The 12,034-nt window shown below is 35.3% G+C and overlaps 1 protein-coding gene across 1 annotated transcript in view; it reads right to left on the bottom strand.

The window, feature by feature from the left end:
• ppp3ca (protein phosphatase 3, catalytic subunit, alpha isozyme) overlaps positions 1–12,034 on the bottom strand; it is a 62,885-nt gene that overhangs the window by 10,318 nt on the left and 40,533 nt on the right. The window contains 8 exon segments of the mRNA XM_067424782.1: positions 411–488; positions 2,034–2,067; positions 2,069–2,160; positions 2,644–2,738; positions 2,923–3,000; positions 6,749–6,888; positions 7,020–7,165; positions 10,763–10,874. Coding sequence (XP_067280883.1) covers positions 411–488; positions 2,034–2,067; positions 2,069–2,160; positions 2,644–2,738; positions 2,923–3,000; positions 6,749–6,888; positions 7,020–7,165; positions 10,763–10,874 — 775 coding nt within the window.

Raw genomic sequence — 12,034 nt, 5'->3', positions numbered from 1 at the left:
GAATCAGAGAAATACTGCTCTAAATTTTAGTAAATAATAATGCTAAAATATTATTAGCTTCAAAATGTTACTAGCTTGTTTAGAACCAGTTGACTATGGTTCACTTCAAACTGCATTCAATTATAAGTAGCTTGTACTTCAATTTTAAAGTAGCTTTCCCAATACTTGGAGCTAGTTACCATAGCGCTAGCTAAGTCAAGCGCAAAGACAAAACTTAAGGGCTATTACAAACACGGTATCACAGCAATGCTACTTAACAGAAAGATATTGAAATGACTACAAGTCATATTTTCAGGATGTACCTGACGTCAAAGAAAAGGCCCTTTCTGTCGAGAAATCATAGTCATGTTTCATGTGGAATAAATCATGTTTATCTTCCGCATATTGAACAAGTGAAGAGGATGTCTCACCGTCAAAGATCTCGTCTCCATCATTCATCAGCTCATCATCAGAACAGATGCTCAACACATTTACCAGCATCTCCGTGACTGCAGGCCAAGTAACAGTCAGTCACAACATATCAAAATGACATTCAGTTGAATGTATCGGACATTAGCAAATGTTTTTTTGTTGTTGAGTCTGTTTTTTCTTAAAGTGCCCCTATTAATGTTTTTCGAATATTCCCTTTCATGCAGTGTGTAGTGCAGCTGTTTGTGAATGTAACCGTTCTGCAAAGTTGTAAAGTTGAAAGTGCACGATAAATAAAGATAGTGTCTCGCAAAAGAATCGACCCAGAACCACCTAAACAAGTCGTCTGTATTGTTGAATCCTTTGGAAATGGAAATGGACTGCATTTATTAGCGCTTTTATCCAAAGCACTTTACATTTTTGCCTCACATTCACCCATTCATTACACCGACGGCGATGTCAGCCATGCAAGGCGCCATCCAGCTCGTCGGGAGCAGCTGGGGTTAGGTGTCTTTGCTCATGGACACTTCGACACTTGGTCAAGTGGAACCGGGGATCGAACCACCAACCTTTCGGTTTGTAGACAATCTACATGAACCACTGAGCCACTGCCGCTTTGTGACGCTTCTGTCACTAGAAAATATATTTGCATGTATATTTGCATATATTTCCTATGTTCTCAAATCTCAGAGTTCAACACGGGATTTGCAAAATGCTTGTTCTTGAAAGATGGGGTCAGTACCCCGTTTATTTGGATCAGCTTGCTCCTCAGAACCACAACCTGTAAGAATGGATAATTATTGATGAAGTATATATTTTCTACCGGGTGCTTTTTACTGTGTAAGTTTCGGAGTAACCAGTTAACTCACATTATTACTGTCTTACTGAAAAAGTGCTGCTAATCAGCTGTCGGCCACTGTTACCTAAAACTGTGTCTATTAATGTAGATTGTCTGTTGTTCTTATAAAGATAAAGGATGTAGCAAGATTTGTTTGGCAAACGTTTGTTACATTAGTCATTCACGTAGGTGCTCCTGCATGTGCTCCTGCATTTCCTGCATGTGCACCGCAATAAATTAGAAATATACACATGTGTTTGTTGATGGACATACACTTGTTAATGCTTATGGTGAGGAATTACCTTTGCAACATCTCATAATGTACCTCAAAATGAGTAGCATCACTGAGAAACGTCCTGCTCAATTGTCCTTGCTATGAATGTTCGGGTTGAATGACTAGTTCTTCCAGTGTTTCATCATCGGACTCACACTCGGATTGATATGTAAAATCGACAGCATCGTTACTGTCTTAACAGTGTGTGCAATTGCTTTGGACTGAAGCCCCCGGATCTGAAGTTAAGTTCTGGTAATGGCCGTTTAGCGTTTAGAGTAGGCTCTCAAAAAGAGGGATTTTGGTTCATCCGTCGAGTTGTTTGCGAATCACTGAAAAATGTGGTGATGTGCAATGTATATTTTGAGAAAATGAAAGTGTTTTTTTTTTTTTTTTGTAGGAGACTCCAATACAAAATTATGAAACTTTAAAATAGCATAATAGGGGCCCTTTAAGCAAAAATAATTGAATATTGTCAAGCCTGGCAATATCCAGTTGTATATGTGACAGAAGTACCTTTCTCCCCCACAAATGGCAGCGACCAGGTGAAAGACGTCCATGAAATTTGGCAGCCAGTAAGGATGAGGGGAGCAGTTAAACTGCCGGATGTTCATTACATTGTTCTCGTACTTCAGAACGGCAGCTGAGGAAGTGAGTAATAAGAAAAAGTGAGCCAGCAGCATTTGAGTTTTCTCTAATCAATAATATGAGAAATAATCTCAAGAGACTGTGGCTTTCTGAGCCTCTGGGTTTGTTTCCTAATCATTTCCTAAACTGTGTTTATAGAATAATTTGACTATCTAAAATAGTGTGTAAACACAATGATATGACAAAACCCAAGCTAAATGAGCTTTCTGAGGGAAAATATGTCAACCGAAAATGGTGTAAATACATCCAAACATACAGAATATCAATTTGTAAGTGGCTGAACATTCAATTTCACAAAAAGCCTCCACTAGATGGCACTGCTGAGAAGTTGACCCTGTTCCATCGGTGGATGATACGACCACATGGATGGAGTCACTCGAGCTGATGGTTCTGCCCACGCTCTCATCCAGCGCTCTGTTCCCATCACAATGCTCCATTTTTTCACACATATCTCACTGTAACAGAAAGCAGGCCTCACCTTTGTTATTGTAAACATCAAGGTAGTTTGGTGCAGAGAAGATGGTAATTAGGGAAGGGAAGCCAGTGGTCTGACTCTTCCTGTACATCCGGTAGCTGTTAGAAGAGGGAAAGGGAAGACGTTTTCATTTACTTTCAAAGACAAAATGTGTAAAAACTGTACATGTATGGAAAGGTGCCGCCTTAAAAGTATACATTTGTACCTTATATACCCCTCAAAGGCGCATATTAGTACACAAATAAAAATAATAATAAAGAGTTAAAAATGGGGAATACATACCCTGCATCTTGTGCTTCGTGCGCTCGGATGATTGATAACAAGTTATTATTTTGTAGGAAGTCACAGACAGCCGGATAACTGCAAAACAGAGATTGGGAGAAGGAAAAGAGAATGAGAGAGAAAATAAGAGCCAGCATTCAGAAACTGTGGGTGGACGAGTCTCATTAATGTTGTAGTGTTTTTTATGCTTTCAACTGTCAGCCAAGCAAAACATTCATGTGTGAATGGAGCATGTGTGCAGTTCCATGTGTGTCCAGCAGGGGCAGTCTTGTGCTCAACTGTTTATCACTCCATATACATGTTTACAGATATCCAGAGAGAAGAAAGAAATGCCTCATTCTTACATATTTGCAATTCAGATTTCATATATATTTGAATATGCATTCAATATTTACACACTTTTGGTCTCAGAGTCAAACCCTGTTGCACACAGACCCTGACTAACACTAAAACAATGAAAAATATGTGTAAAGCATTTATATAAAACTTTGTTAATGTTAATTTAAACATTTACTAATACGTTATTCAAATCAAAGGTTATATCTGTTAATATTGGGTAATGGACCTGAGCTAACGGTAGTGTAGGCAATTTCGGAGTGGCTAGCAATAGCAAGCTAGCTTTTAAAGCATGAGATCCCACCTATCCTTTAGAGCGTCTCCAAAGCCAATCTTCCTTCTAAACACATGAACACACATAGCAGAGTTTGCAAAAGCGTCACGAGAGACAGCGTTAAACTAACTCATGTCTTAAAGCCCATAACATTACAATAATAATGAACATAAACAACTTAGCCTACAGAGCGCTTATGTGTACCACCAAACTGCTGCAGATTCATGTCGGCATTGATACTGCTTGTGTTGACATATAGAAAACGTGAAGTGCTCCAGATATATACACAGCATAAGCTTTTTGTTTTGGTTCAGGAGGAACTGTAAAAAATGTCTGTTGTTTGTTTTATGCCGCTCAGTGACTGTCTACAACTCTGCATAGCCTCGTGGGACGCGCTGATGATGTGTGATGATGTATATATGTTGGCAGGCAGGTAGAACATTCTATAATTGCATTCGGACCGAACAGCTATACACAAAAAAGGTAAAAAAATAATAATCATATTTTAACTAAGAAATGATAATAATAACCTATAATCCCAGAGCTCTATACTTATTCCCACCTATATTCTAAACCTGTAACATTCAGTCAAGCTTCACTGTGAGAAAGCGCTGCTGTGCTAACATACATTTGTCTGTAACCCAGAGAGTGTGTAAAAGGGTGTGTGAGCTGCTTTCTGTCTTTCTCTCCCGTGTCGTCGGTTAATGAGGGGGCACTGCTGCTTTACCACTGCTTCCTACCAATCACTTCTTCCTCTGCATCTCTCTTTCTCTCTCGCTATCACTCGCTCCAGTTTGGGAAGAGGAAACGGGTTGTCATGGCAACACCACACTGCAGAGCCTTTGGGGATTGTGGGATAGATCGCGAAGCTGTGTTGCCGCTGCTGGCCGCACTCCCTCCTTCCATCTCACTCTTTCTGCTGACTACAGTATGATCAAGAGGCTGAAAAGGCATCCCCCCTTCACTCCGTCTGACAGCTTCACCCTAGTCTTGCATAGTCTGACATTAGGCTATCAGCAAAAAGTCTGGTCCACTTTCAGATGATTCAGACAAAGAAATGCCGACTCAAACATGATTTTTTTTTATAGGTTTAAAACCATGGTGGAAAAATATATGAATTGAGAAAAGTGTATATGAATATTCAGTGTTCATCTCAACTGACAACACAAATGTCTGGAATTTCATTTGAGGATGAAAGATTTCCCCACATATTTTTCACAACAGGTTCAAGTTGGTCACGTGAATTTTCCTCGTTGACGAAAGCTGCTTAGTTTGGAAGTGAATTTTCTATGAGCAGTGCTTCATACATCACTACACTATTGATAATAGACCAGCTACATTTTGTGCAAATTTCACAAATGTGACTGCACCTTTACAATAGAAGCCAATCCGTAAAAGTAAAAATACTCACTGTATATATATAGTAGCCTATAGCTACAGAACGTAAACACTATGCATGTTAATTTGTATTGAACCAGGGAATAATCGGTGTAAAAATGAGAAATATTTACAGTTTATGCTTCTGGATAAAATGTAAATAATTTGCTACTAATTTGCTTCTTCCTTAATTTAAATGTCTTCATTGGTACAGGTGCATAATGAAAAAACATATACATAGAGCCTGCATTAGCATAAACAAACGGAGTGAATGGAGTGAAAGAGTAGTGATTAAACACCAACATGGTGATTCAGGGAGGTGGGCAGCACGAGGAACACTGACAACACAGATTAAAACAAATGGCTTCTGTGTGCCTTGCATAACAGAAATGTGTGTGGGTACGTATCTGTCTAAGGAAAGTATGAAGCATTGTGTGTATGTTTAAAAAGTTAAGTCTTGTGTGTCCTTTAACATATAACACATAGACACACTAATAAATGTAAAACTGGATGGAAGGATATAGAAAGGACGACCTTCTATCTGTACCTCACACAAAGCTATTGTATACAGAAGATTAAATGCTAATGCTAATGCTAAAGCACAACATTAAAATGCTGAAAAATAAAAGACTAATCTTCACTTTCGCTCTATGGGAAACAAACACTCATTCTCACATACACATGCTCACTGCCGTTCCATCAAATTGTCAGCAGTGTGTGAAATATTAAGAGGCTGTTGCTTTATGCATTCAGAGCAGAGGGCAGAAAACAACAGCAACGCTGAACACCTGGAGAGACCCAACAACCCCCCACAGACTGGGCTGTTCTCATACACACACACTCACATGAATACACTCAAATATGTGTACACAATCTGTCTTACCTGAGCACCTACATACACGATGACACATATACCTATATAACATATGCCTATATTTACCGATGCATACTGTGGGACCAAGGGAAACTGTGGCTAGTCGTCACAGAAGCTTTTTATAGTAACTATAAGACTTTGAGTGAAAAGTTAAATTGATTGTTGTCTCAAGAAGTGGTTTTGTTTGTTGGTTAATCATTTTAAATGATCATAAAAAATAATAATTTTGTCAATTTTGTCTTCCAAACTATATATATATATATATATATATATATATATATATATATATATATATATATATATATTATGCATGTAAAAATATATGCTACATTCAAAAGTTGGGGTTCAGTAGGCTTTATTTTGAAATAAATTAATAGTTTTTGCATTCATTATTGTAAATACATTTAAATGTTAAAAAATGATTTATTTTTAAAATAAATTCTGTTCTTTTGAATTTTCTATTCATCAAAGAATCCTGTGATTTAAAAAAAAACACGTATAATTTCCACAAAGATATTGAGCAGCACAACTGTTTTCAATATTGATAATAATACATGTTGTTGTTGGTGTCCATGTTTCAGTGTAATTATACATGTACGTACTGAGTAATAATAATTAACTACATGTACTTACTAAAGGGTAAGTGTTAGGATGTGGGTGTGTTTTGGGTTAGTTGCATGTAATTATGCATAATTTATAGTTTTATTACTATAGTAACTACATGTTTTACATTGTATATGTCACGTGTTTTAATCTCACAAATGTATTACTTGATTACAATATTTATTGCATAAAATAATGGTTGTATGTTACCTTATACATTTTTGTTGCATTTGTTTTATTAAGTTGAAAAGTACATAATAGGCCATTTAATGATATTTCTTTGTAACTTTTCCTCTATAGAGTTAGAAAGTCCCCCTCAGGCACATCGAAACACAAACCCTTAAAACACCAAAATCACCCACCTGTAGAAGTATGAGCAGCCTCTGACTGTGTTGTGGCTAAAGTACTCTTGGCTCTTTTCATTACCGAAGTCCTCCAGGGGATCAGACCAAAGCAAATCACACATAGGCCCGAATGCTGGGGGCTCCTTGAACCGGTCCAACTAGGCCACAAAGAAACAAATATAATACAGAATACAGAAATACACACACATACACTGCTTTCTTGTGGCCATGCATGAAATCTTTCTCCTCCCACACACAGCACTGCTGTTCACGCATGGCTTGGCAGTACCTTCTTTATGTCGTCTAAGGTCTGTATTTCTGGGGACAGGCCACCGTGGACGCACAGGAACTGTTGGTTCATGAGAGCTGCCAAGGGCAGACAGTCAAACGCATCCATACACGAGTCGTAAACCTGCTCTGAATACTTGATTTTACCTGATAAACAGTAAGGGAGAAAGAGAACAAGTGAGTATAAAGTTTTTCACTTTCCAACAAAGAATTTTTTAGTGCTAGCATAAAATGAAGACCAAAGAATATGCATTAGTTGTGTATTTGAGGCCGTATCTATGGATCCCCCCCCCCCCCATCCCCCTTCTTGTGCTGTCACAGTGCATGATGGGAAATGTAGTTTGGTTGCACACATCTCATACACCTGCTGAATGAGATGTTTTTTCTCCTTAGTTTATCGCTATTTTTTCTTAACAGTAAAAACTAAATAGTACATCAACATTCACAATTGCAACTTTAAAGGATAAATCGGGAGACAAGTGCCCTTCTCACCTCAAAATTCGTCATCTGCATCCTCAAAGTACATGACATCTGAGATTTGTATATAAAGCCGTTTACATCATAAAAATCATAAATGATTATTTTATTTAAAAATGTAATTTTCTTTTTTTTTTAACCTGAAAACACTTATAATTAGTGCTATCAAACGAATTATCTTGATTAATCATAAATCTTTACATACTATGTGTGTATACTGTGTATAATTAGGTCTATGCTTATTTAAATACACACACATGCATTTATATATTTAAGAATTTTTTTTATATTTATATATAAAATATTTATATTCATATATAATATCAATTATAAATAGGCATACAGTATATGCATGCTAATAGTTCTTAAATATGTATGTACGTGTATATATTTTTATTTTTATTTTAGATGTAATTTATCTAAAATAAATTAATTTATCTAAAATAAATATAATTTTTGATGTATTTATTTTAGATGTAATTAATCGTTTGACAGCCCTACTTATAATGTTAGTCAAGGTTTCAAAACAGGATGTTATTGCTACTGTATCTTTAAGACAAGAACAGATAAGTAATTTATTATTTCTATCATGGAAGAGTTCAGTATGGTAATGCATGTGTTCTTGAAATGACCCATAGCAATAACTAACTAATAATTAAAATAACTTGGTAATTATTTAAACGATCTCTGTTATGATTGGTTATTCTCTGCATAATGGCACTGCTGTTGTTATCAGGAAGACGTTTCTGAACTAAATGAGCATATGTGAATAGAGCTACATAAATGGGGGTGTGGGCGGTTATATTCTAATAAGGTAAAGATTCTGAAACCATAGACATGCACTGCATAGGCTATGTTTACATACTACATCAAATATCTTTCATTTCAAAAGAACAAAATAAATCTTGTTTTCCACGATATGCCCCCTAAGGCTGAACGAAGGCAAGTCATCTTGAGGAAGAAACCAGAGGTGACATCATGTTTTTTTTATAGTTCTTTTGCCAAAAACAACCTAATATTTGTGGCATATAAAAGCTATTTTGCTATAACAGCACTTATGTTTTTCTCTGGCCTCATTAGGCTCCTACTGGGACCGAACTTGAATGGTCAGCCCCATGTGTCTCAGTGCGTCACACACACTCACACACAAGATAAACAGTGTCTCCAGACGGAGAAGGTTTTTTCTCTCTCAGTGTGTCGACGCGTGTCCTATTCTCATTGTGTCTCAATACGCCACCTCTCAAAGGCATTTGAAACCATGCCGACACGTCAGTGGAGTAGACACAGAAAGAGTTTGCCGTCAACTCCGCACCTCTCCCTCCCTCCTCACCTGTCTCTGTGCTCCGCCGCACGGCCCCTTGGGAAGGCTCCATTCTAAAAGCATTACCTCATACTCCACATCACACCCCCCTCCACCCCTCCCAACTGCTCTGCGTTATAAACCTCATTCAGTTAAAATCAAAAGAATTGTCCTTTCAGGAACAATAGACAGAAGGAAATTGAGGGTTGTGCTCTGTTGTTCTGATTTGATTATTAACTGTGAAATATAGAGATATGGAATTCATATACCGCTTATAAACTTGTCATTATTCTGAACCATGAATTACAAATCAAATATAAATGCTAAATCTTTACAATAAGATCTAACATGAATTAACAGTGAGAAATGTTCTATATTTACAGCATTGTTGACCTTTGTTACTGTTACTTAATAAAAAAAAATCATGTTAGTACACAGTCATGTCAGCTCACATAAGCTAATGTTATTAGATACTTTTGATCCTAAAAATGTATTAGTAAATGCTGAGATTAATACACTGTAAAAAAAATTTTTTGGTTTTTGTTGAAGTAACTTAAAAAAGTAAGTAACCTGGTTGCCTTAACATTTTGAGTTTATTGAAATTAAAAATTTGAGTTGATACAATGACGGAAATTTGTTTAATAAATAGAAACTCAAAATAGTATTGTATCTGAACCACATAAAAATTGTGATAAATCATCTTTTTGGCATGTTTCACTGCGTCATCAGAAATAAAACACACACAATTACCCAATATGCTTACAAAATCTTTTAATAATATTTTAATAAAGGTTGTCGAATCTCAAAAAAATGTTCATTGTATTAACTCAAAATTTTAATTTCAATGAACACAACATTTTTAAGGCAACCAGGTAACTTTTGTTCTAAATAATGTTTTACAGTGTATGAACTAAGATTAATAAATGCTGTCGAAGTATTGTTCATTGTTAGTTTATGTTAACTTATTAAACTATGAATAATGACATTTTTAATTATTTATACTAAATAAGGAAATAATAATTATTTTAAATGTAACTGATTATTTTTTAGTGAAATAGGAAAATGAATCACTATGGAACCATACCTCAAATCTTTTAAACCATTATCCTGAACTACAAATTACAAATCAGATATGTAAAATGAAATAAATTAAGAAATTTAGAAATATAACATAAAAATAAATTATATTATATTAAATATAAGTTGTGTTTTTTTATTTTTTTACGTTTTAGAAGTGTTTTATGCTGACCAAGGCTGCATTTATTTGATACATTAATGCTGAAATACTATTGCAATTTTAAATGAACTGTTTTCTATTTTAATATTTTTAAAACTGTAATTTATTCCTGTGATGGCAGAGCAAATTTTCAGCAGCCATTAAGCCAGTCTTTAAGTGTCACGTGATGATAAGTATTATTCATATTTTTCTCAAAACTGAAATATGTTTCAGGATTCCCTGATGAATGGAAAGTTGAAAATAACAGCATTTTTTTGAAATAGGAATCTTTTGTAGCATTATAAATGTCTTAACTGTCGCTTTTGATCAATTCAATGCATCCTTGCTAAATGAAAGTATTATTTTACTACTAATGAGTGATACTTTTGGTAACTTTATTTTAGTGTTCCATTCCCACTATATTAACCAGTTGCTTATTAGCATGAATAAATAGTATATTGGCAGTTTATTAGTACTTCTAAAGCACATATTAATCCTTATTCTGCATGACCTTATTCTACATCCCTTAATCCTACCCAATACCTAAACTCAAACACTACAAAAATCTTACTAACTAAAAATAAGCAGTAGATTAGGAGTTTATTAAGGCAAAAGTCATAGTAAATAGTGAATATGTGTTCCACATACTAAAGTGTTAACATGCTTTTGACTAGTATTTTTTTTTTTGCCATTACAAATGACATAATGAGCACATTAAACAGCATTGCAAGCACAAAAGGGGAATACTCACATTCTTGTTTGAAGGTGAAATATTCTGTCAAATGTCTACATTCATGGTTTCCTCTCAGTAAAAATAGCGTCTTTGGGTAGAGGATTTTCAGTGACCAGAGGTACAGAACACACTAGAGAGAGAGGACAGAGAAAAAAAGCTCAAACATATGGCCACATCCATGGAATACCTACAAACATCATGCTAATGCAGGCCAGGGCAAGGTCTGTGTAGTGTTAATGATACACTTCCAATTACATTACATATGTTATCACATCTACTGTCAGCCCCAATCACCTTCACTGGCTGCCCGCGGACCAAACCATACATGGGTTTCCTCCTCTCCCTTTACTGCTAATAAAACACACACACAACCAGGCTTACTAACTCATGCCCATCTCATGTATTTATGCTTTAACAAATAGAAGATGATTTCTACAACAAAAAAGATGAGAGATTTAATTGAGCAGTCGGTGTTGAGATGTGTTCGCAGACCTAATCATGGCCTGCAGTCAAAGATGGCACAAACTGGACATGTCAAAGAGCGTGAATGTCAGAGCACAGCGCTCACGGATGACTGATTCCTCTTCTCTGTTTGAAGCTGGAGGAAGATTCCCTGACGTGTGTGACAGAATTGGCCATTCTTGTTATCAAAGGAACACTCTAGAGTTACAAGATTACTGGGATGACCGTATCAGCCAATAACCGTGTCTGCTTAGTCAAAAGAAACTGTGGGTTATGCTTTCATACGAGCTCCAAAACCTACCGGCTGCCTTGAAACAGGAACGTGTGCATTTCTGGAGAAATGTTAAGACATGAATGAATGCAGGGAGGACATTTAGTAAATTAATTTTTTAGCTGTAGGCAATGTTCATTAATATCCTGCTAAAATGTTATTGTATGTGATTGTTACTGGCATATTATTTCATTTCTTATAATTAATACTTATTTTTGTGTAAGCAGTTACAGTGGTGTGTTGCAATTTGGCATGCTATAATGCATCAAAAAACAAAAGCTTAAATGCTTTTATAATTTTAATGAGCATTTAATTGATTAAATTAGTTATGTTTATTAATTGAAAGACCACATGGAATGTTTCTTTTTTCTGTTGAAAAAAAAACCGAAATGTGTCATCACGTTTAACATTTATTAAATTAATATATATATATATATATATACATATATATATATATATATATATATATATATATATATATATATATATATATATATATATATATATATACACATACATATATATATATATATATATATATATATATATATATATAT

Source organism: Pseudorasbora parva, chromosome 18 (assembly GCF_024679245.1).
Source record: "Pseudorasbora parva isolate DD20220531a chromosome 18, ASM2467924v1, whole genome shotgun sequence".
Classification (NCBI taxonomy): Eukaryota; Metazoa; Chordata; class Actinopteri; order Cypriniformes; family Gobionidae; genus Pseudorasbora; species Pseudorasbora parva.
The sequence above is the reverse complement of the archived record's forward strand: the minus strand, read 5'-3'. Positions and strand labels throughout refer to the sequence as shown.